The sequence below is a fragment of the Haliotis rubra genome, unplaced genomic scaffold (assembly GCF_003918875.1).
Source record: "Haliotis rubra isolate DU_JTF1 unplaced genomic scaffold, ASM391887v1 Scf213, whole genome shotgun sequence".
Classification (NCBI taxonomy): domain Eukaryota; kingdom Metazoa; phylum Mollusca; class Gastropoda; order Lepetellida; family Haliotidae; genus Haliotis; species Haliotis rubra.
Genome location: NW_025766148.1, coordinates 517,242 through 544,372, shown reverse-complemented (window position 1 = coordinate 544,372; position 27,131 = coordinate 517,242). Strand labels below are relative to the sequence as shown.

The following is a 27,131-nucleotide window of genomic DNA, read 5'->3' as shown; positions in this document are numbered from 1 at the left end:
ACCATTTAGTTAAACAAAACTGATATGAACAAAATTTATACTCAAATAATTAAAAACAATATAAATATTTAACGTTCCAATGACCACATTAATTAATCATGTTTAACAAAGGCAGTTCAATTTAAAGATAATTTTCACTTTTATGAATACTTTAAAGTACAGTCCTTCAAAAATATAAAGAAAGCTGTACCATTGACAACTGATTGATAATGATATATATCTCACGATTAACAGACCTACAAATAAAACACCCATCAGAATAAGATTACAATTCTCTCTCTCTCTCTCTCTCTCTCTCTCTCTCTCTCTCTCTCTCTCTCTCTCTCTCTCTCTCTCTCTCTCTCTCTCTCTCTCTCTCTCTCTCTCTCTCTCTCTCTCTCTCTCTCTCTCTCTCACACACACACACACACACATCGGTGACAGTTATTTCTTAGGCTGTGCAATATTACCGATAAACCTAGTTATTTGTACAGTAGCGTTAATTGTCCCACTCGGGGTTTGTTATGATCACCAACGTTTCCACACAGTTGGCATGTATCGGAAAGGGAAAGTAGTGTGAGCAGACTGTTCGGCTGCTTTCATACCAAGTTAACTAACTGTGGTATTTTGAAGTAGTTGTTCAAGTTTGACATTACCGACAGATATCCCCAGTAAGGTGCTGGTCCAACCCTACATACATCATGCTGTGCTCAAACCAGACATATCGTACACTGGTCGAACCAGGCATAAGGCATCACATGTGGTATGAGCCCCTAGGGCTGTGTAATAATTCCGATAAACCGGTATATAGCGGTACAGTATCTCGCGATACGATTATCACGATATGGTTCAGATTCTGCAGTATATTGGGTCATCCAGACTTAGCTCCCTTTTGAATTATCTGCCCTTGATTTCCATAGCAACTAAATGTGCTCTTAAAGTGCCAAATATACTTTTATTTCTGTTGGTTTCGTGTAACATGTTACAAGTGGAAGAATTTTTATAACTGCCTCGAAAAGTGCCAAATATTCTACCAAATTAGAATTAATTTTTGTGGGCTTGAATTAAGTGACCTCAAATGGACCATTTTTTATTTGGACTTACTAGTGGAGCCTTTGGTTCTGAGTGACCATTTCACAATTCACATTATTTTATCATTTTTTATTGTTTCATAATGGGACATATGTTATTAATGTATCATAAAGGCTTAAGTCTTATAAATTTTGTAGGACTGTATAATTACATTCTAGTCAAAGATCATAATTACTGGAGGTCACATAAGATTATAAGCTCAAGTTGTTCACCTAAATCATGGTTTTGTTTCATTGTGCAATAACATTCCACACTAAGTCTCTATATAATTGTATATATCTGTAACCTATTGGCATACAGCCGTGAAGAATGGGAATGGGGAGCCTGAAAGTATGGTGTAACAGTAGTCGGACATACAGACCCTGATGCAAACATATCCAGAAAGCCCACGCAATTGCAAGTCTAAAAAATGTGGCAAGTCTAGAAAGTCTAAGGATTCCATTTCATTATATATATTTGTTTTTACTATAAACTGTTTTTTTCTGTAAAATATGTTCATTTCAGAGACTAGTCATTAGCCTAGGTGTAACAGCATCTAAGAAGATGATTTTGCACACAGAGAGCTATTGTGAATATATTATGTACGTACTTGGGCAGAAACCTTCCGGTCAATATATCACAATATGTATTGCAATATCTCTTAAAGTATTGCAGTATATCGGAATATGAGAATCAGGGCAATATCCAGCCCTATCAGCCACAGTAAGAGATCACACGTGTGTCCCCAGGAAGTTACAAGCTTATGTTATAGTCAATCTGTAAGACCAGTCATTTGGCCAAATTACTAAAACGATCAGTCATTTGGTCAAAAGACTAAAAGTTTCAGTCATTTGGTCTAGTTAGACAAAATACCTGAACAGTTTTAGTCAATTCATTAAGTGCAAGGTATTTTTTTTCAATGTTATCTCAACAAAGGGGTTTTCACAGAAAACACATGGGGCACAAACCGAAACATGAGTCTCATTAACCTATACAGACAATGACCTACTTTTCAGCCGATCCGAATTTTCTCGTGTGAAAATGAAAATAGACATCACAAACAACTATGGTTACACTGAATTCCATTTCCTTGTTTCATCAGAAAATGGTATTTACAAGTAAATTTTAATTTTAACTAAGACGTCACAGACTGCCCCTGTTTGATGAGGTCGTAAAATGATTCACAATTCATTTGGCTCCCTGGTTACACCTTTTTTGTGTTTTGTGTGCTTATTCAGTGTAGTTCCTGAAAGCACAATGTGATTGATATCATATCAGGTCCGTACCAGACCGCCAAACGTTTCTAGCGGCAGAGCCTCGTTTTGAGATTTCCACGATTTCCAGGTTTCCGTTTGTCAGAGCTCGCTGTACGACAGAGCACGCTACACGACGTGTTTGCAAGGATTAGAAGGAGCGTAGTGTTGCACTTTACAAATGCTTAGATGTATCAAATAATACTGATTAATAATTATGTATCCAGTTAAATAAATTGGTCCCAAAATTCTGGACTGGTTATTGTACTAAGTTGCGCAATAGGACGGGACCCAGTCAACAGGAAACGATACTGTTGTGTAATCAATGTTTTAACTTGATGGTTTCTCTTAAACAAACACTCTGTATTTATCAAAGAAATTTTTAGCCATTTGGTCAAATTCTATTCTTTTGACCAAATGATTCATCGTTACAGTCATTTGCCCAAATGACTGGGTTGACAGATTGACTGTACCATATATGTCTCCAGGTATTACGGAACGTGTGCGACTCCTCAAAGAAACAGGTGCGTTAGATCTGGGAAACTGCCTAAACTGCGCCCACCTTCCTTAAACATGAGAACTGTTTACCCGCCGTTTGTTGATCTGAATGAAAAAACCCCAGATACTTCCAGAAACACTCAACGTACAGCGAGACTGATAGCCAATAGATAAGCATGATCAGGGCTCCAGCGTCTCATATGTCAACCCCTATCGTGTATATGTATTATAATCGTTCGATAACGTGACGTATACGCGAAGTGAGACAGAACACAGTACGATATCGGACAGGTTTCATTGAGGCTAGGTGTTTCTTATGGTAATAGATGATAACAAGAAAACGCTTTTAGATAAAGTTGATCGGTGTTTGTGTTCTAATTTTAAAGAAATAAAGACAAAAATATAATGTTACCTGTGAGCGTAATTCCGTGCTCGTGTATTTTGTGTTATAGCTCACCTGGGTGAAGGTCAGGTCCCCTATGTTGCTGCATGTATGTTTATCTTCAGTCTTTTAAGGGGGTGGTTGGGTAGCCTAGTGGTTAAAGCGTTCGCTCGTAACGCCGAAGACCCGGGTTCCATTCCCCATAAAATGTGTGAAGCCCATTTCTGGTGTTCCCCGTCATGATAATGCTGGAACACACACAGACACATCGGTGTCAGTTATTTCTTAGGCTGTGCAATATTACCGATAAACCTAGTTATTTGTACAGTAGCGTTAATTGTCCCACTCGGGGTTTGTTATGATCACCGACGTTTCCACACAGTTGGCATGTATCGGAAAGGGAAAGTAGTGTGAGCAGACTGTTCGGCTGCTTTCATACCAAGTTAACTAACTGTGGTATTTTGAAGTAGTTGTTCAAGTTTGACATTACCGACAGATATCCCCAGTAAGGTGCTGGTCCAACCCTACATACATCATGCTGTGCTCAAACCAGACATATCGTACACTGGTCGAACCAGGCATAAGGCATCACATGTGGTATGAGCCCCTAGGGCTGTGTAATAATTCCGATAAACCGGTATATAGCGGTACAGTATCTCGCGATACGATTATCACGATATGGTTCAGATTCTGCAATATATTGGGTCATCCAGACCTAGCTCCCTTTGAATTATCTGCCCTTGATTTCCATAGCAACTAAATGTGCTCTTAAAGTGCCAAATATACTTTTATTTCTTTTGGTTTCATGTAACATGTTACAATTGCCTCGAAAAGTGCCAAATATTCTACCAAATTAGAATTAATTTTTGTGGGCTTGAATTAAGTGACCTCAAATGGACCATTTTTTATTTGGACTTATTAGTGGAACCTCTGGTTCTGAGTGACCATTTCACAATTCACATTATTTTATCATTTTTTATTGTTTCATAATGGAACATATGTTATCAATGTATCATAAAGGCCTAAGTCTTATAAATTTTGTAGGACTGTATATTTACATTCTAGTCAAAGATCATAATTACTGGAGGTCACATAAGATTATAAGCTCAAGTTGTTCACCTAAATCATGGTTTTGTTTCATTGTGCAATAACATTCAGCACTAAGTCTCTATAGAATTTTATTTATCTGTAAACTATTGGCATACAGCCTTGCACAATGGGGATGGGGAGCCTGAAAGTCTCAGGACTCCTTTTCATTATATTTTACTTTTTTTTACTATGAACTTAATTTTCTGTAAAATATGTTCATTTCAGAGACTAGTTATTAGCCTAGGTGTAACAGCATCTAAGAAGATGATGTCGCACACAGAGAGCTATTGTGAATATATTATGTACGCACTTGGGCAGAAACCTTCCGGTCATTATATCACAATATGTATTGCAATATCTGTTAAAGTATTGCAGTATATCGGAATATGAGAATCAGGGTAATATCCAGCCCTATCAGCCACTATTAAGAGATCACACGTGTGTCCCCAGGAAGTTACAAGCGTATGTTATAGTCAATCTGTAAGACCAGTCATTTGGCCAAATTACTAAAACGATCTGTCATTTGGTCAAAAGACTAAAACATTAGAGTTCTAGTTAGACTGAATACCTGAACAGTTTTAGTCAATTCATTAAGTGCCAGGTATTTATTTTCAATGTTGTCTCAACAAAGGGGTTTTCACAGAAAACACATGGGGCACATGGTTTCTCTTAAACAAACACTGTGTAGTAATCAAAGAAATTTTTAGCCATTTGGTCAAATGACTGAGAATTTTATTCTTTTGACCAAATGATTCATCGTTACAGTCATTTGCCCAAATGACTGGTCGACAGATTGACTGTAACATGTATGTCTCCAAATTATATTTTCGTCGGGTAGGGCTCCAGATATTACGGAACGTATACGAAAACCGCCCTAAAGACGACATGTGTGCGACTCCTCAAAGAAACAGGTGCGTTAGATCTGGGAAACTGCCTAAACTGCGCCCACCCTTCCTTAAACATGAGAACTGTTTACCCGCCGTTTGTTGATCTGAATGAAAAAAACCCAGATACTTCCAGAAACACTCAAAGTACAGCGAGACTGATAGCCAATAGATAAGCATGATCAGGGCTCCAGCGTCTCATATGTCAGCCCCTATCGTGTATATGTAGTATAATCGTTCGATATCATGACGTATACGAGAAGTGAGACAGAACACAGTACGATATCGGACAGGTTTCATTGAGGCTAGGTTTTTCTTATGGCAATAGATGTTTACAAGAAAACGCTTTTAGATAAAGTTGATCGGTGTTTGTGTTCTAATTTTGAGGAAATAAAGCCAAAAATATAATGTTACCTGTCAGTTTAATTCCGTGCTCGTGTACTTTGTGTTATAGCTCACCTGAGTGAAGGTCAGGTCCCCTATGTTGCTGCATGTATGTTTATCTTCAGTCTTCTTAGGGGGCGGTTGGGTAGCCTAGTGGTTAAAGCGTTCGCTCGTAACGCCGAAGACCCGGGTTCCATTCCCCATAAAATGTGTGAAGCCCATTTCTGGTATTCCCCGTCATGATATTGCTGGAATATTGCTAATAGTGCCGCTAAAGCTGGAATATTGCTGAAAGCGGTTAAAGCGTTCGCTCATTTCGTTGAAGTGTTCAACTCTGTGGGTACAAATTGTAGAGGCTATTCCGGGTCGGATGTTGATAGAGTTGATATGCAATCCTTCTATTACAACCACTCACTCACCCACCCACCCACTCACCCACTCACTCACCCACCCACCCACCCACTCACTCACTCACTCACTCACTCACTCACTCACTCACCCACCCACCCACCCACCCACTCACTCACTCACTCACTCACTCACTCACTCACTCACTCACTCACTCACTCACTCACCTACATGTCCTGTGCTAAATTTCAAATAGACGTTATCTCCAAGATACTTTTATTAAGAAAGCTTCTGTATCATGAGTTCACCTGAAGAAGGGATCTGTAATGGTCCCGAAACGTGACAATCCAAAAAACATGGTTTTACTGAACCTGGTATATTCAACAACAGCTCTACAGATTCCCATCGTGCACGTGGCAAGTGTGTACACATGCGACCTTGTAAACTCCTTCCTAGAAGGAAGTCTGTAACCCCGAGTTCAAATTCAAGTACCAAGACTTATAAGTCAAGTGATTGCAAACTTTGAACTTTTTATTATGGGGAAGTGCAACCCAGAATTGTAAGCATGCTTTCTTACCGGCAGTTGGTTGAGCTAGACACATGGCATGTTTCAGTTTGGACGTTAAACGGCTTCTTTTTACCCAGTCGTAATCTTCACTTCACGTTGCTAAAACTATGGAGTTGTTGTTTGTAGACTGGTACACCTCGACACTGAACACCGCCTTGACGAGCACGGAGACGCCATCTAGCGAGCGGGAGAAGATCAGCATCACAGGTAGGTCTGTGTAATAGCGACACTTGGTAATAGTGGTTGTGGTGGAATTGGGTTTTACGTCGTGCTTGAGAATATTTCGCTCATATGACGACGTGCATGCGTGTGTATGTACGGCTGCTTGTACTAGCCCAGACTTAAGCTGGTTTTATAGTGCTAGCCCACTGAGATACCATGCCGCAGTGAAGCATGAATACCCCACTCAGACACATTATACTGACTCCGATCCGACCAGTCCTTGTTGTACCTATTAATGCCGAGCGCCAGGCAGGGACCAACAAGTACCATATTTTAACGTCTTTTGGTATAACGCGGTCGGGGGTCGAACCCGCGACCTTCCGCACTCCGGGCGGACGCTATAATCACTATACCACGGAGGCGGTCGACACTTGGTAATATTTAGGCAGTAAGTAGGTACAAAAGTGTATATATCTCCACATTGTGTCAGTATATATATTTTATTCCGCGCTGTCTATTGTGTGACAATACGTCCATCCCATACAGTGTCTATAGCTGTCGCTATCTATGCACTTAGTGTCCATATTTCTTCCCTTCTAAGTTGTGTCGGTGTGTCTCCGGAATGTGTAAAAATGTCCTTTATAGTCCGTTTGGCTTAAAAACGGACCGATGAATTGCAATCTAACTCGAAAAATAATAAACATATAATACTTAATAAAAAACACTGATCATAATCAAAACATCAGACCAACTCTGTGATTTATTTGCAGAATTTATGTCCTAAAAATTAACAAACTATCATTAAAATTTTGACACAGTTCACTATTTGTTACGAGGGAGGAGTGCAAAGAAAGGGACAGCCAGGTGTGCGAGAAAGGATGGAGACGGCACAGCACAGGTTAATGAATCAATAACTTTGTCGGCACTTGTGCACGTGCTTCTCGAACACCTGGCTGTCCCTTTCTCTGCACTCCTCCCTCGTAACACATAGTGAACTGTGTCAACATTTTAATGATAGTTTGTTAAAACCTTTTTATTTTTAGGACATAAATTCTGCAAATAAATCACAGAGTTGGTCTGATGTTTTGATTATGATCAGCGTTTCATTGAGTATTATATGTAATTGTTTTTAGTTAGGTTGCAATTCATCGGTCTGCTTTTGAGCCAAACGGACTATGCCAACCCTGTGTCCAGATTTCTGCCATAGCCAAATTGTTTCAGTAGTTCTATCAATCCACGTTGTGCCAAAGTTGATATTAATTCTGTACACTGTGTGCCAGTACTTCATTATATCCTCAATGTGGCAACATGTCTGTCCCTTATTCACGTTCCATCAAAGACCATGGCTTAATTCCCACATTGGTCGCATCTGTTTTCCTGCTCCGTGGTCGTGATATTGCTGGAATATTGCTGAAGCGTCGTAAAACAATACCCACTCTCACACCCTGATTTCTTTATTCGCATTACGTTTATGTCAATGCATTCCCTTTCTTTTAGTTGTGATTATCGTGGTGTCGACAATCGGAGCTGTCCTGCTCGTGGCCATCATCCTGACAGTTATATTCTTGAAGTAAGTAAACGTGTATCTCGATCATCTCCTTACTTCCAAATTCAATCTTAAATCAAAATCAACGCATAACAATCTTGGTTAGTGTCAAAGAATTTACCACCAACACGTCATGGTTTACATTCGGCACCACTCGCGTCTTTCCGTAACCTGCAATTCGATATACCCAGGAAAGACACGAGTGGTCATCTATCTCACTTTCGGGTATTTCCGGCTTAATCCGGACAGGGATTTAGAACTCACATTATAAATTGTACACTGGTCACGAGGGGGGCATGGGTTGATGTACCCTCGATGTTTGTTTATGTTCCCTGAGCCCGGTTGTGTCCTTCGGGCTCAGGGAACATAAACAAACATCGAGGGTACATCAACCCATGGGCCCCGAGGGGCCAGTGAACAACGTATTTATCTTACCGAACACCTTAATGTTAATTTTGAATTGTTTGAAGATCGGGTACAAATCCTTTTGTAGCTATCGCTAGATTTTGCTGACAAGAAAAACAGATTTCGGTTATCTCCCTTCTATCGATTTGCATTCGCAAAACATCGGTAATTTCCGTACATCATAATTGATTCAATGTTATTCGAGATAAAGAATTACTACCACGAAGTACCAAATGAGTTGCCATTGACAGCGGGCTACATTGAAATGTTACTCGCTTGTAGCGGGGTACATTGAAAATAATAGAAGAGCGCTCAGCCAATCAGAAAGCGACATTTATGTGTGAGGTAAGATAATTGTGAATGTAGCCCATTTGATGGCAGTCGTAATATATCTGAAACATAAACTGTTTTTCCAAAATGCTTTGTTAGTCAATTATAGTTGCGTTTTATTTGGATGAAAATTCAAAACTATTCTATCAATTCCCCTCTGCAGAGAGAACAAGAGATACTAGATATTCATGTAAACAGTATGCGACTGTCATGACAGATTATCTGTCGTTATTAAGAATCGGGTGATCTCTTAACGTTTCTTGATTACGATAGATAGACTCCTGGCCTTGTCCTGTTGGAATCCGCGCCCAATTGCAGTACCGCACAGCATATAATGAGTTGTCTCCCTTAGGCATGGCAGGATCACATTCGTCCTGGTTGTGGACAGCTGAGTAGTACCACATGAAACTGAATCTCCTTGATGTAACTGAAATACTGTTGAAAAGCGGCGATACATGTACATCTAACTCACTCCGCCATATATGCTTCATTCTTCTATAAATGTTGTAGTTTCTCGTAAATGTATGTAGCGGTACCGTGCTAACGTTTAATTGTTCATTTCAGACGTCCGAGAATCGAGCGCGTGGAACACGTCTATGCAGTACCTACCCCTTGCGACACAAGCCCTGGGAGTCCCCCAAGTTCAGCGTCCCCGTTAAAACACGAGCGGCCAATATTGAGGGACTGTTATTGCGAGGTGGCTGACTCAATAGCATCCCGTGTTCAAGCCACACCGGCGTCACCAGGTTACGCAGAGGTCGAGGACGTTTGCAAGGGAGATAACTGTCGTTGGGATCCTCAGAAATTTACGTTTGGGCCATCAATTCGACCTTTGCCGCCTAGTCAGTTGCCATTTTCTTCGCAGAACATTTCAACATTCTCCCGAACTCATCCGAACGGGAAAACCTTCGGGAGACTGCCGACGCACACACGGACATTTTCGGATCCAGCCCCACCTGGATTATTGTCCAACACATCCGGGCCTTTCATAACTCGCTCAACAATAGGCAGATCGTTTCGTGACCCTAAAATCTCGGATTACGAGAATATCGTTATAGACAGTGAGCAAAAGAGTCCTCGTTTTGCGGACCAGAATCATCTGCTTCATTCCCGTCTCAGCCGGGCCACGCCATCAGCCAAGAACGTTCCTCGTGGAGTTGAAGTTACAGATTTGAAAGTCCCAAATCCGTCTTCCGAGGGACTCTACGCTACAAGCAGTGTCGTGAATCATTCTAATGGACCGGTCAAACAACCGGGACCCGTTGTATCTGATCCCCGTACTAAAACCAAAAAACCTTTAGAACTGACCCAACCAATATACACTAACGTTCCCGGGAATTCACCAGGAGGTGGTTCTATTCGTCCCGGGATCAAACCCACGGATAACCAAAGACAGAAATCAAAGGGAGGTAATCGTGTGACAGAGGAGTCACGTGACCACTAACTAATGGCTACAATGGCTGTTTTCCTCAGTGACATGTTAATTTCTGTATGATAATTGTGTATATATTATATTTAGAGAGGAATATTTGTGGAATGGATACAGAACGAAGATACCCACCGATGTGTATTTTTTGTGTCTGTGAAAAAAGGTCGAATGTCATGATAACAGTGGGTACAGTATGCATTGAATTAAGCGAGACCAGAGATTTCATTACGGACGTCAATTGAATGTGTGCATAGGAAGGGAGACAACTCATGTTGTTATTGTGCATTCGTTACCACGGCAGCAAACGATCAACTGAGATCGTGGATAATCTAGACTGCCTTGGAAGAAACCATAGTCGGAGAATGAACTTTGTGCTGATTGGATATACGTGTATTCCATCCTAATTCGTCACCTATTATCATAACAATGTTATTTATTCTGCATTTAGGATGGGACCTTTCAGACCAAGGTGTTCTAGTGACAAAGAAACAACGTGAAACTATTCACTTTCCATTTTGGGGGGAACGTGACAATATCCAAAATTAAAAACATCATTTTGCTAAACCTGTCAATTAGTCGAACCGTTTCTCATTTGGTTTACGAACATAATTCCACCGAATATAAAAAAAAGTGTACAAAATAAAATTATTAAAGCACTTGTGTGTTTTTTTCATTCCAGCTCGGCTGACAGAACGCCAGGCGGTATTTTGTGGCGTAAGTTTATGCAGAGACCATATACATAAATTATATATCGGTATATGGTCTCTGGCCATGGTTTATGTGGTGTCCCCAGCGCATCGTTTACATCTTCTCATCACCCTCTGGACCAACGCTACTTCACCTGTTTGTTCCCACCAATGACGACATCCCAGTTTATTCAAGAAGCTCAATTCTAATTTTCAATATGGCTGCCGGAACAGCCATGTTGGAAATCCCCTCATTACTACTACACGGATAATGTTACTCAAAACACACGTATACTACACATACAAAATGTGTTGTAAGGGCTTTGGTGTTGTCAGAGTTCTTGTCTAATTTTAGGGGTGTTTTGAGGAGAGGGGGGTGGGGGGGTGTTAAAATGTTAGAAATTTGATACTTATTCATAAACACATAGCACCATGGATTCTGCCTTGTTATGAATTGAGAGGGTTTTGCCGTTTTTACGCACTCTATCCCTCTTCAGTAACTTCCGGATCAAAGCTAAACTTCACACGTTCATTACCAACAATAATGACAACCGCACCCAGCTGCAGGTTCATGGCATTGATGTGGCTGCAGTCTCACCACTCGCCTCTTTCCCCGACCTCCGAGAAGACTCTAGGTCTTCGGCTTGTACCGGAATAACACGAGTTGGTCACGAATGGGTGAGGCTGATGTCTCCGGAGTGATCTTGCTGGCATACTGCTGACAGCGGCGTAATATCATACTCACTCACTCTGTTGTAGTGGCTTGTACTTACTCGAATATGCACAAGTCAGTCCAGTGATTAATATCATGTGCATCGATCCACGCCGTCGAGGTACACGCCATACACCAAGTCGTTGATTCTTGAGAGGAAATACTGGACATTACACATCTGGTTATATTATATTGTTGTCACGTGATACCATTTGAATGAATCATGAAGGTAAGGTACCATAGTTTGTAATTTATAGAAATTGAAACCCAGTAGTCTTTATTTATGCCATTTTATCAAATCACCGAAGTCTATCTCTGTCACATTTCTGTAATTTCTACTTTAGTGATACTTGAAACCACCTACGCACGCGCACGCACGCACCACATTAGCACATGCGTGTACGTCGCCATGTATGCACAATAGCCTTTCAGGCGACTTTATAACTCTCACCACAAAAGTTGTCGTTAAAATCTCATTGATTTATTAATATAATGAACAACTGACTCACACTTCACGCGTTAGATGTGAAGATCAACGGTGACCATTCCCGTGATACACGTGAAGCGTTAATTATATATCCACGTTCAGAATTCAGTGCCGAATGGCCATGAAACCATCGCCCCAAGATCGTATGGAAGTCAAAGGGACATAACTCCTACTGACATATTTGAGCAATCCTTCATATGGTTGCCAATAGATTTATGGTTGCTGACTTCGTCAATTTGTGTCGTCAATATCAGGTTGTTTGTTGTTGTTGTTTTTGTTACTTTGGGTTTTTTGTGTGTTGTTTTTGTTGTTGTTTTTTTTTTGGGGGTTGTTGTTTAACGCCACACTCAGCAATATTCCAGCTATATGGCGGCGGTCTGTAAATAATCGATCTGCGCAATTGGGATTCAGTAACACTTGTCAACATTTGGGAAATCCTTTCCTTCTACACAAAGCTGGCGTGCTGTAATATACCGTAAACTATTGTGTCGACCTTTGACGTTGGGAACGTTTGGTTGTCTCGAAGTAACAACTTGGTTTGTCATCATACCGTGTTTGCTCGGATAATTCGAAGTGTTCACGTAGGTCTCTTCAAGTTCGGCACAACGGTGTGACGACATTTCGAAGTGTCGTTGAAGCCAGTCTCATGAAATGCTGCTCGGATTTTAATGAGGTTGCATTAAACCAAGATGACTCATTCAAATGTAGGAAAACAGTTACATATTGTTTGTTGTGCCGTTGAGTGAGTGAGAATGGTTTTACGTCGCTTTTAGCAAGGTTCCAGAAATATTACGGCGGGGTACACCAGAAATGGGTTTCATACATTGTACCCATGTGGGGAATCGAACCCGGGCCTTCAGCGTGACGAGCGAACGTTTTAACCACTAACCCACCGCCCCAGATCCGGATTATGCCCATCCCCGTCTGCTATGCAAAAGCCCCCAATGAAGCAAGTAGGTTTTCCTCACGTTCCGAATCTCGGATCGAACTGTGACTCCTTTTCAAGTTAAATTTTGCTTTCAGTAAAAACATTTACATTTTGAGAGGCTAAGTGTTAATCCATCAAGCGACAAATGCCTGCGAATACAGATAAATACCTCGCCATTTTGATTTCAAAACAAAGAACTAAAAGTGAGTTTCATATATAGTAACTGTTTATTGCATCAGTTTGAGAAATCATATAGTGAATGGAAATGTACTATTTGTTCCCAATATCATACATGATTGGCGTCAATCATCAGTGTAACAATCATATCACGTGACTGCTGTCTGAAGAATCCAATTCACAAGGTGTTTGTAGCACGAGTGTCATGCTGACAAGCCAAACACCTCACAGGGTGTGTGGATCACCGCGAATTATCATGTCCTTCTTATCACGGTGGAGCAATGAAGATTCCGATTAGAATTGGACCCATGCTTGACGTAAAAGGCGACTTGGTTGACACAAGCATATCATTGTAAACCAGTAGCGTAGATAGACGCTCATGCTGTTGATCACTGGGTTGTCTGGTCCGGATTCGATTATTTACAGACCGCCGCCGCCGGATTATTGCTGAGTGCGGCGTTAAATAGTCAGTGAGTTTTGTTTTACGCCGCTTTTAGCAACATTCCAGCAATATTCCAGCAACATCACGGCGAGGGACACCAGGAATGGGCTCAACACATTGTGCCCATGTAGGGAAACGAACCCAGGTCTTCGGCGCGACGAGCGAACGCCTTAACCACTAGGCTACCCCACCGCCCTCGGCGTAAACAACAATATGGGGTAAACAACAAACAAACATATAGGACGGTGGGGCATACATGTTGTCTTCTAAATACTAATTTAATGAAATCGGTATGCATGAATCTGAGCGTGTGTGAAATGAATACATACAAAGAATAAAGAAACTATGGCCACTTGACTAGCGGCGTAGCACTAGAAATATATTTTGATTATAATGTTAATCACTTTAAACATCGCATATACTGAATAATAGTGATCGTTGACTTCATGAACCGAATTTACAAAATCTATTTTATCATTTTGGACAAGCGAGATGGATGAGGTCATGGGTGAGTCATGAGTAGGTACGAGGATGAGGTAAATGGGTTATGAGTGAGTGTGTGCGTGCGTGCGCACAGGCGTAAGTGTGCTCGTGTGTGTGAATGTAAAATTATATATATGTGTGTGTGTGTGTATATATATATATGTATATATATATGTATGTATACATGTATATGTATGTGTGTATATATATATATGTATGTATATATATGTATATGTATATATATATATATATAATTTTACACACATATATATATATATATATATTTATATATAAAACAAGAAATGATAAAAGATTTTTGTAAGTGTACAAAAAGTAATTATCAGATTGCAATTTATATATATTAACAAATTAAGGAATACTTCCTTCCTATTCCATTCAACTCGTATCACGTGGCAAGTTTAGCGATCGCGTAGTCTTATATCCACTAATTATAAAGTATCCACTATTCGTCTCTTTCCGTGCACTTTCCAATCGTGTACACAGAAAGTTACGAGCGAATCCGATAACCAAAATAGAGCAACAATTATTAGTAACCAAATTACCGCTTTGTTTTACAGCAGAGCAATTAATATGCTTAGAAGTACCGAATCATGAGATAGTTTGCTTGTTCACAGAATTAAATATCAATTGATTCAGAATAAAAGCCACTGAAACATAAAAACCAAATTTGATTTGAAATAGCCTTTAAAACGAATCCTGACTGGACATTTTCGATGAAACAGTGGCCAAGATGATTGTTTTGTCCTTTATGTGCATTGTGTTATGAGACCTCATAGTAAAACTGTGATCGACATATTCCCATGATGGTATGTACATATGGCACAGCCCACATGGTACATACTCCGATCGCGAAATAGCTGATGAACTTATAGGCTGTTTGGACCGTTGGATGTCTCTTGTCTGGCTTTTCCAACCTAAACAAATACGATAACGCTTTGATGGACACAGTTGTGACCACTTCTCTGACCAACGCTAGCACAAAGGCACCAGAAAACATACGTATGATGGACAAAGCCAGCCATTTCACTGTGGGGCTTGCAATGGCGTATGGATATGTCACTTCCGGTGGAGAGGTCAATCCAAGATGGTGGTTGAGCCACAAGCCGAAGGAGAGACCGACAGTGACGGCAACGGTTCCGACAGCGTCGCCCTTGGCGGAGTGTTGATCTTTACTGGGGTAACACACTGTACAAAGGGCGAGACCGGTGATGAAGAGGACGACAGGGGCGCTTGGGTGAGTTTGTTGGAATGTGTCGAATTCCTTGAAATAAGGTGTTGCAATGATGATGATTGCCATAGAATACACGAATCCGACTAACACATCCTGCGGAAAGAAAAGTATTTGATTGCAGTTATTGATTGATAATTTAATTGTTGTTTAACGCCGCACTCAGCAATATTCCAGCTATGTGGAGGCGGTCTGTAAATAATCGAGTCCGGACAGAAACTCCAGTGATCAACAGCATGAACATTGATCTACACATTTGGGATACAATGACATGTGTCAACCAAGTCAGCGAGCCTGACCACCCGATCCCGTTAGTCGCCTCTTACGACAAGCATGGGTTACTGAAGACCAACTCTAACCCGGATCTTCACGGGCCCTTAGTAAGGAAGGGAAGCAATATAATGATTACAGTGAGAGCGGCATTTCGGTGTAGGTTCTAACACTGTTATCAAGCAAGTGGTGAAAAGAATAAGGATTGGGAGGCATATATACAAGTGTAATACAAAATATTGTTTACCAATATAGTATTATCCTTCCGTTATGCTCCAATTTCTAAATGTCTCTCAAATATATACTACCCCTCAAAATTTTAGACTCACTTAAAACACTCACTATATGTCATGTATATACATATGGTTACATCGAAGATCGATTTCTACATTAACTTGGGGGAACCAACTGCAAACCGCATGCAGATGAATTACAAGAGGATCATGCATCAAATTGCTGAAAAGCATGGGCAAACATCGTGCATGTGAAAAGCTTCGTTTTGATGTAAAATTTTGTTAAGTATTCGCCAATTTTCACTGATTTTTATCATTTACTGAATTCATGACAATACTCTTTTCAACGTTACGAATTTGATTTACAATACATCAGTTCATGCGTAAACAGTACCTTTAAACAGTATGGAATATTTGCATATTTACACTAGTGACTCTAAACTTTTGACGGGTAGTATATAGTATGTCAGACACTTCCGATGCTTTCCTTGAAATCAGAGTGAGTGAGTTGGGGTTTACGCCGCTTTCAGCAATATTCCAGTAATATCACGGCAGAAATGAGCTTCACACATTGTACTCATGTGGGGAATCGAACCCGGGACTTTGACGTTAGCGAGCGAACGCTTTGATAAACTAAGCTACGCCACCACCCCGCCTCTCAAAGAAGTCATCTCCTAAGTGTAATACTATACTCTCAATTATACATAGAAAATTATCTACAGACATAGATCAACTTCATTTCATTTCTCTGAATGATTGATGTTGGTAGAAGACATTTTATAAGCTGCCGGGAACAATGAAGTATACACTTGCAAAGGATTTGGTCAAATTACAACTGAAAATATATGTATATATATTTTTTTTACCATATATATTTCCACAGTGCAATGTATGTAGAATACATTCACAATATACATATACTCATTACACTTTCACAAATCACCATCATACAATGAATAATTATCTTTGAATATGTTTGCATACTTTATCTCTGTCTTCAATAGTGGTAATAAATAATTGAGTACACTTACAATATGTTTTCTGACCTAATATTCTCAGATTGTGGAAGGACAACTGAAAATATTGTCGCAGAATCACAGAAAGGTTAAATTCCAATACATATTTTTTAACCTGATCAACTACATCCCCACTGAATGGCAATTTTTAACCGCAGTCAGACACGAGGGCTGACTTTATTTTGATTGGTTGTATGACTTAATGACCTGCTCGAATACAGCAACAATGTTTGAATCATTGTCAGGTCAAATCATATGGGGTTTCCGCCTGGGATGCATTCTTAGCCCGTTATTATTTATATAGTTTATAATTTTATAACGCCCTCCTGGATCGTGAAATATTTGTTAAACATATAAAGCATAATCATGCAGTTATGTTTCCAAATTAAAGGTCCCCTGCCCTTGTAAAGAAAATTCCCCAGAGGAATAGTATTCTCGTGGGCCACCTCGTCAGTTATTCATAAATCATTGCTATGGCAAACACAGAGGGAAAGCTGTTGAATCAGGTTGTATTGGCGGGTATTCCTTATATCAGGTGTTCAGGACTCCATACACCGCCATTGATTTCTGATACCTTAATACCGAACCTACCGACACACGAAAGTTAGTTGCCTAGCAACAGGCCGAACCGTTTGTCTCCGTTAACGGTAAGAGGCAGATTTTCGATAAACGATTTCCGACAGTTGCTCTGAAATAATATTACTACATTTGGCAGTTGAATTACATTAACCAGATAATTTCCGTTAGGTTTTCATAGTGTTAAAGAACATCGTGCAATGGCAGTTAGCTGGAATTTTGTCTCGGATTAAAAATAGAAACTAAAACAGAAATACATCGAAATATATGTTCATAGACATGGTATCTCCACTTCCCCAACAAGCAGAAAAGGCACTGTACCCAATTAAACGTTTTATTAACAAATTTTAAAATCTGCCAATTGAGGCAGCATTCAGACTAAGCCTATACTTTTATATGGAGCGGAGCTTAGGGGATGGGGAAACCGTATACCAATTGAAAAGGTTCATTCAAGTTTTTATAAATATGTATTATAGACTGGTTCAAGGGCATCAAGTAAAGCCGCACTGGCAGGATGAGGTAGTTATCCTATTGAAAGATATGCCTATATCTCCCTCCTTTCGTTTTGGACGAGAATTCTATGTCAAGGAAATGTTATGAAATGTTAAGAGGATTAGATGATAATGGGGATGTGAACTGGGTATCAAAAGTGAGAATGTTATTATTTAGATACGGTTTCAATTACGTATAGATAGCACAAGATGTTGGTAACAAACAATGTTTTCTTGATAATTTTAAACAGCGTTGCAAAGACATTTATTATCAAGAATGGTATCAATATATAGCTTTATCCAAATCCCTGACGTTCTATTCAACCATAAAGACAGTCTATTTACTTGAAAAATATCTTGTAACTATTAGTTATTATTAGTTATTACGGAGATGGTTGACAAAGCTGCGTTGCAATGTACATGATTTTAATGTTAGTTCGTATATAGATACTCCAAAAACTATGAAACTGCGTTTTGTACCTCCTGTGTGACTGAACTAGAAGATGAATTCCACATTACATTAGTGTGTCCTCTTTACAATGAGTATCGTGTTAGATATTTACCTGAATACTGTCGTAATTACCCTAATGTTCTAATGTTTTGGTTTTACGCCGCTTTTAGCAATATTCCAGTAACATCACGGCGGGGGACACCTGAAATGGGCTTCACACATTGTACCCATGTGGGGATTCGAACCCGGGTCCTCGGCGTGACGAGCCAACGCTTTAACCACTAGGCTACCCCACCGCCCCCAAAAATGTTCGTTAAACTGATGAGAACATGTGAGGAGAATAGACTCCTAAGACTTTGTATCTTTCTTAAAAAGGGTTTGTACTTCGATCAAAACAAAATGTCTCTATGAACACATAAGCATATTCATTGAACTAGTAAGATCTATATTCTCAGTGTGGCGCATATACATGTTTTTGTCTAATTGTTTTACACATGCTGTACTGTTGGCCTCATGGCCATCTATACGAAATAAGTTATGATGATGATGATGATGTATATCTATTATTCGGTTTGTTGTGTGGGGCCGCCATCAGGATATTCTAGCTGTATGACGATGGTATATAAATAATCGAATCTGGACCAGATAATCCAGTGATCAACAACATGAGCATCGATCTACACAATTGGGATACGATGACATGTGTCAACCAAGTTAGCGAGCCTGACCATATCCCGTAGGTCGCCTCTAACGACGAGCATGGGTTACGGAGGATCAATTCTAACCCGGAACCCGTGTGCCAGTCGCATGTAGCAACTAAATGGATCAGCGAGGCCAATGTCACAGCGAGGCCTCACTTATTGTACGCACCCGGGGCATCGAACGTGAGCAAGCGAACGTTTTAACCACTAGCCTATCCCAGGTATTAGACGAGACCCAAAACACCATTTACACACGAAGGTGATGCAGCTGGGTTATTGCTCAATATGACGTTCAACAAAAAACACAAAGGCAACTTTTGATTGAACAATGGTATATGGTATATGGCGCATTCGTTACTACTCGTGTCATTCCGGCAAGCCGGATGTCTTCTTGTAGGTCACGGAAAGCATTCGTGACCAACTCGTGATATTCCGGGACAAGCCGAATAGCGACATCTTGGATGTTACGGAAAAGGGCGTGTGGTGACGAAGGCACGGAAAGAGGCGAGTAGTTACGATTGGTACAAGGCGCAGAGCGTCAGGTAACGGAGTGACGTCCCTTAGCTGCCTTGACCCGCTTCTAAAGGTCCCGTTTTGGTATCAATAAATGACAGGTCGAGAATAATGCCACAATTAAACTCCTGTGGTTTAAAAAACAACCCCCTATCCAGCTCCGAATCCATTTAGTGATTTGATCACATACGCAATAACTAAAGTGTTGAAAAATATTAGTTTTGTCCAAAGGTTTAGAGAGTTGAGAGTGAACCCAGTAAACACGGACATCATTACAACTGCTAGCCGGCTCAAACACATCACGAGTTATCTCCCTTGCATTACAATGCAAGGGAGATAACTCGTGATGTGTTTGAGTCTCATATGCCTGCTAAAATATGTCACACAGTCGGTATACGAAATAGTTCCCAAATTTTGCTAGCCAGTCGGGCAAGCTAGTCCTGATAGTTCATTAGCCCGAAATTTGAATGTAGAAACTAAGCAAACATTACAAAAAGATAAAATACCATCAAAACAAATTACCCCATAAAATTTCACTAGCCAGTCGGGCCAGTGACTGTAGACATTTACTGGCCCGACTGGATTTTTCCTAGCCACGGGCTAATGGGCCAGTGGCTATTTGGCACACTGCAAACAGATGTTCATTTTCGAGATAATATAATTTGTCTTCGTGTTGATAAAGAGCAGTCACGTCCTAGCCAGTATGTGAAGTCTGTACCTACTCAGCGGGTTACATGTCAATAGCTTGTCCATTCAGTAACTATTATCTGAATGCAAGGTGAGACTTACCAGCACAGAGTGGACCCCGAGGTAGAGACGGCTGAGGCAAACGGTGACACACCACGTGGACACCAGGACAACACCGGCTGCGGCAGGAAACTGAAACATGGAACACGAGGAAGTACAACATCAGAATGCAAAGTTAAACACGGACTGTAAAATATGGTCTGTAAAACACGGAATGTAAAATATTTTATTTTTATTTTCACGTTTTTATTTCCCAGTACATGTTTACATGACATTATAATTATGAACAGATGTTCACATATACAAGGCATACATAAATAGGTAGTATTTACAGGCTTGGCATAGGGCCTTAGTCGGTGTTACATTGACCATTCTTTCTTTGCAGATATTACATATATATAAGTGGACATAACTACATAATACATAAGTAGGCATCGGTACATAATGTTGTTTCGTATTGTATATGAATTACAACTTGTGTATGTTTGACTACCTCTGGTAACATGCAAGGTATAAGTCATTTAACATTACCCATTATTTCTCAACAGATGTTTACCTATACATAACTGTACAAAGTACAGTGTATGACAACGTCTACTGCATATTTGACTGTTTCTAATCACCTGCAAGGCAAATCATTGTAACATTAAAGTGTACTCTTTAAGGTTTACAATTAAATATTCAGCTACAAGTCTAAAACTAGCGTGTGGAAAGAGGACCAAATTAAAAAACATTTGGACTGATTGTTGTTTGTAAAGGCAATGAATTTACATGCTTGGTAGTAACTTAATATTTCTTTTTGGATGCTTTTAAAATTAGGTGTTCTCCCTTTTCTGCTCATATTGTAAATATTTTTTTCACCATGAGACAAATGGCATTAAGTGGATTACTATTTCTCCCCTTAAAACCCAAATAATATATTCTGGTGTTAATTCAATGTATCCTTCAGCCAACCTTTCTAACCATTTAGCCATCTCTTTCCACACTTTGCTTGAATGGCTTCATTAACATAATAAGTGTATAACACTTCTGTAAAAACGGACTGTAAAGTATGGTCTGTAAAAACGGACTGTAAAACATGGTCTGTAAACACGGATTGTAAAGTATGGTCTGTAAACACGGATTGTAAAGTATGGTCTGTAAACACGGACTGTAAAGTATGGTCTGTAAACACGGATTGTAAAGTATGGTCTGTAAACACGGATTGTAAAGTATGGTCTGTAAACACGGATTGTAAAGTATGGTCTGTAAACACGGATTGTAAAGTGTGGTCTGTAAACACGGATTGTAAAGTATGGTCTGTAAACACGGACTGTAAAACGAGCTGTAAACACGACCTGTAAAACATGGTCTGTAAACACGGATTGTAAAGTATGGTCTGTAAACACGGATTGTAAAGTATGGTCTGTAAACACGGATTGTAAAGTATGGTCTGTAAACACGGACAGTAAAGTATGGTCTGTAAACACGGATTGTAAAGTATGGTCTGTAAACACGGACTGTAAAATATGGTCTGTAAACACGGATTGTAAAGTATGGTCTGTAAACATCGAGTGTAAGACATCGGCTGCTAAACACTGGCTGTAAAGCAAGGAATGTGAAACACGGACTATAAAACATTGCCCGCACGAACTGTAAAACACGGGCTGTAAAACATGGGTTGTAGACATGGATTATAAAACAACAGGTGTTTGCTCCGTACGTAAGAAATAACATGACTTTTAAAAATCCATACGATTTTTGTTATTTTGTTTTGAATTTCACGCTGTTAGATTTGGTCTTTATAAACACGCCGTCCAGGCCCTTGAGCTGCAGGGCTGGAGTCCACATTGAAAATGTTTTAATAGTTTCATGTACGTAAACGTCACGTGACACAATAAAGCCTGGTGGATGGACATGAATTCAATATGGCTATTATTGATTTTAAAATTTTAAAAAGAGTTCACCTATACATGTTGATGATTAAAGCATTCCCACATTGTCCAGATCGTGTCCTTCTTTAATGACTACCAAAGTTCTAGAGATAAAGGGCACAAGCTACCACTTCAAGATATTTAGAATGAACACAGGCAACAGGGAAGGGAGCATTGTCCCGTCTTAATTGGCCAACGTCAGTCGGTGATCACAGGATAGCTGCACGAGATCTCACGACAGCTGCACGAGATCTCACGACATTTGGACGTACGGTACGTTGTAATTGACTCCTCGCTCCAATCACCATTCAATTCTAAATGGCACCTCATAGCATCAACATTATATCAAATTTCTATTGTTTTGTACGGGATACCAACAGTATCGTTGTTTAATTTCGGTATGTGTAGTAAGAGGTAACCCGGATGACGTCACTCATCACCGTGTTCGGTATTAATGCGCCACTGTGTGAATGGACTAAATATACCAAGATGGTCACAAAAGAAACGAATTACTGCACTCGTGTCGGTCACATACCATTCAACTTCTAACTCATGTTGGAACCGTATCTAATCAGTCTTGAAACAACTCGTTGTGAGATAAATGGTACCCAACAAACACTCATGATGTAATCTCTGTATCTCAAACAGTTCATCGGACGGAGCATATTAGGATGATATGCGACCGGGACGTATATACATAATGTATACACAATTGCATGGAATCGACTTTAGTGATATCACATTGTGTTGACACTAGACTGCACGGTATTACCGGTATATCGGTATATTGCAATACGCTATTCAAACGATACGTATTGCAATATTTGTTTCTGAGAACCGTTATATTTGAAGTTTTTGTGATCATTTTTATGGTTTAAATTAAAATCTACACATTCTTTCATTCACAACCAATGTTTCCTTCGTCATTCAATGACAAAACGACATACTGTAATACTATAGATTGTATAAAAAAAAGTAATTAAACTAACGGGCAAAAGAAACGATACTTAGTCGAAATCACTGATATTACAAAACGACAAACCACCATTGTGTAAAAGGAAAGATAATTTTGACAATAGTGTATGGGCAACATGCATGTGCATACACATGCCCATACACTTGCTATTAAAATTCACTTCCCTTTTAGGGGCGGTGGGGTAGCCTAGTGGTTAAAGCGTTCGCTCGTCACGCCGAAGACCCGGGTTCGATTCCCCACATGGGTACAATGTGTGAAGCCCATTTCTGGTGTCCCCCGCCGTGATATTGCTGGAATATTGCTAAAAGCGGCGTAAAACCATATTCACTCACTCACTTTCCTTTAACACAATGGTGGTTTGTCGTTTTGTAATATCAGTGATTTCGACTTAGTATCGTTTCTTTTGCCCGTTAGTTTAGAAGCCATGCCTATGCAACCTAATTTTGAGATTGCTGTTATCAGAACCATAGCATTTATGTTTAGGAACTTATAGTGTAGGAAATAGGTTTGACATGCACAGTTAGTGTCACTGACTGTCAAACACTTAAGCTCCCAATATATCGCAATGTGTATCGCAATACGGGTACCTGAATCGCAAAATATTGCAACACAGTTTATTTGCCAATACACAGCCCTAGGGGGCACAGAGCAAGTCTAGGCAGACTGAAACACCAAGGATATCGGGCTGACACATCAAGGATCATATTCAGATATAGGATTCGAACCTTAGATCCTAGACTAACAACTAGTCTGTGACCATATATTACAGGGAAAAAAAGCTCATAGTAAAACAAATATAATGTAAAAGGAGCCCTGAGACTTTCTTCATTTTCAGAAGCTGTGGAAATCTAGACTTGCCACATTTTCTAGACTTGCGTGGGCTTTCTTGGATATATTTGCTTCAGGGTCTGTATGACAGACTACTTGGATCCTCATATTCTTGGGTGTGAGAATGGCTTTTGGAGAGTGTGTAGATCTGAGATCATGTCATGGCTGCATTGCAATGTAACTTTTTAAACTTTTCTATGATAAAATCATGAATTCGTCTCCAGGAGTGAGTGAGTGAGTTCAGTCTTACATCGCTTTAAGCAATATTCAGGCAATATCACGGCGGGGGACACCAGAAATGGGCTCCACTCATTGTACCCATGTGAGGAATCGAACCCGGGTCTTCGGCGTGACGAGTGAACTCTTTGACCACGAGGCCACCCAACTGACCCTCGTCTACTACGGTAGTGAACAGTGGTATCGGAATAGAAAATACACACTGTCTGTTCCCTCCCATGTCAACACAATTCAAAACAAACCTTTCTAATCAGATATTTAAATTTGACACAATAACATTATCTGTGAAGATCCAGCGATACTGTTCCGAATGCAAATAATTAAAGCCACGCCATGTACGTTCACACACACTGTATCTATCCCCAAACGGGAGGTCAATCTAAGCAATATCATATCCTTTACATGTCTTTTCTTAGTTTATATTTTTTTAATGTTTAGATTCTAAATCCAAAAGTTCTAAAGAAATTGCTTAAACAAAGTCGATATCTGATTGGTTCAAGAACACACGCGACCCTTTGGGCGGTCAAACCTCTCCCATCATTAATCATTCGTGACCAACTCAAAAACCATTCTCTTCCCACAGAGGTTACTTGTCATATCTTACTACGAACCTCTGTTCTAATACGGCCCTTTCATGGTGCGGGTGTTCAGGATTCGTTATTGGTTGCAATCAGATTTAGTTGCGCAATCACCGATTCAAAAGTGATCATTCGCAAAGTCTCGGACATTTCCGTATGCTTCGGGAAAACTAGAACCTGTTCCCCTGCGCGATGCGCAAACGTTTCTTTTAGACAGAACTCAGTCATGTAATAGCGGATCAATGGCATCTCCATCGCCCTCAATTCTAGACGAATGTGCCACTACGAGTTATCTCGTAGTGGCAAAATGGTATTTTGAAACAAGTTTCACATGTTGGCAAAGTAGGCACAAGAAACAAACATCTCCTGGCGTTGTTACCGGCGTTGTTACCGCCAGGAGACGATTGCTTCTTGTGCCTGTTTTGCCGACACGTGAAACCTGTTTCAAAATACCATTGATGTAGCTACGAGATAACTAGCAGTGGCAAATTCGGCCAGACATTGATACTACGAATATACTCGGGTTGCAGTCAAGACATTTCCTACGCATTATTTACATTCGTGACATAGACACTATACATTCACCGAGTAATTCCATCGGACGATCAACCATGACTGTGTTTCATCGACACGTTAATACATATCACTATTTTCTGATGTGGGCATTTGAAATCTGATACTTTGCAATGTACACCATGCTATTAACTGCTATTTACATTACAGTAATGAAATAGACAAGCGTTCTGTGAAATGAACACATCAACCACCACGTGTGTACCGCCAGCTGGAGTATTGCTGAGTCAGCTAAACAACAGATATATGCATAATGTGGCACAGTTAATATAACATATGTGGAAACAGAATCCATGTAAGCACATCACGTAGACGGTCTATGAGGCGTGCCTGTGCTATCCATCAGATGCCACTATAAACACTGTGCGACATTTACGCTGGTCCTGTGGTCCCTGGCTAGTAAAAATTCATCAGGACCACTAAATGACAAGTTTGCAGTGGTCCTGGTGGCCAGTGAATTGTTAAAAAAATTAAAAGATGTTAAAAGTTCAAATAAATAAGTATTGATAGTTAGGTAAATCTACGAATGTTATTTTGGACCAGTGAAGTACAGACAGGACCATTAATTATTGTCCACTCAATAGTCCTATGGTCTCGTGGGAAATTCTGAAAGGTTTCTAACACTGCTATAAACCATATTGAATTGATGTAAAGTGTAGTGGATAGTTATGAAGTCTGGCGTTTATAAGCTGGGGATACGGTGTGGGTATGACAATACAATATTACAGACATGTCCAAACCCTTTCCATGAAATCAGGCGTGTGGGGTAGCTAGTGGTTAAAGCGATCATCACGCCGAAGGCCCGGGTTCGATTCCCCAGACTTGGACTAGTCAGACTTGGATTCTCTTATTTGCATAGTAGCAGCGTTTCTAGCATGTTTGTATATTTGCCGATGTTCTTCTAACATCGACTTTCTTCTTTGACGTTCACCCTTCCGTCTCTGGTTCTTAGTACATCCGACCCGTGAAGGTCCGGGTTCGAATTGATGTTCAGTGACCCATGCTTGTCGTAAGAGGCGATTAACAGGATCGGGTGGTCAGGTTCGCTGACTTGGTTGACACATATCATCGGTTCCCAATTGTGCAGATCGAAGCTCATACTGTTGGTCACTGTATTGTCTGGTCCATATAGCTGGAATATTGCTGAGTGTGGCGTAAAACTAAACTCACTCACTCACTCTTAGTACATCCTCGTTGTACCAGGGAGTAGTGTTGGGAATTGGTTGAAATCTCACAATTGATGATTGGTTCAATACCAACGACCAATCATCGAAAAAAATTTGGTTAGCGTCATTATTTTAGATTTTCCTATTCAGGTTGTAGTTGCAGATAAGTATAAAGAAAAAAACATTTGGTTCTCTGTTGTTGTTTTTAGAAGCTGCACAAATTACATTTGCAGATTTCACATCCAGTGTAAAATGACTGACTGACTGAGTTTGGTTTTACGCCGCTTTTAGCAATATTCCAGCAACATCACGGCGGGGGACACCAGAAATGGGCTTCACACATTGTACCCATGTGGGGATTCGAACCCGG

At 40.1% G+C, this 27,131-nt stretch overlaps 2 protein-coding genes across 2 annotated transcripts in view; one reads left to right on the top strand and one right to left on the bottom strand.

Annotated features, from left to right (window-relative positions):
- LOC124276790 overlaps positions 1–10,984 on the top strand; it is a 60,675-nt gene extending 49,691 nt beyond the window's left edge. The window contains exons 5-7 of the mRNA XM_046712440.1: positions 6,583–6,663; positions 8,116–8,188; positions 9,464–10,984. Of these exons, the coding sequence (XP_046568396.1) occupies positions 6,583–6,663; positions 8,116–8,188; positions 9,464–10,343 (1,034 nt within the window). The 3' untranslated portion in view covers positions 10,344–10,984. The remainder of the gene's footprint in view (positions 1–6,582; positions 6,664–8,115; positions 8,189–9,463) is intronic.
- Positions 10,985–14,487: 3,503 nt separating this feature from the next.
- LOC124276789 (sphingosine-1-phosphate phosphatase 2-like) overlaps positions 14,488–27,131 on the bottom strand; it is a 33,735-nt gene continuing 21,091 nt past the window's right edge. Inside the window, exons 2-3 of the mRNA XM_046712439.1 lie at positions 20,533–20,622; positions 14,488–15,588 (exon numbers count right to left, since the gene is read on the bottom strand). Of these exons, the coding sequence (XP_046568395.1) occupies positions 15,025–15,588; positions 20,533–20,622 (654 nt within the window). The 3' untranslated portion in view covers positions 14,488–15,024. The remainder of the gene's footprint in view (positions 15,589–20,532; positions 20,623–27,131) is intronic.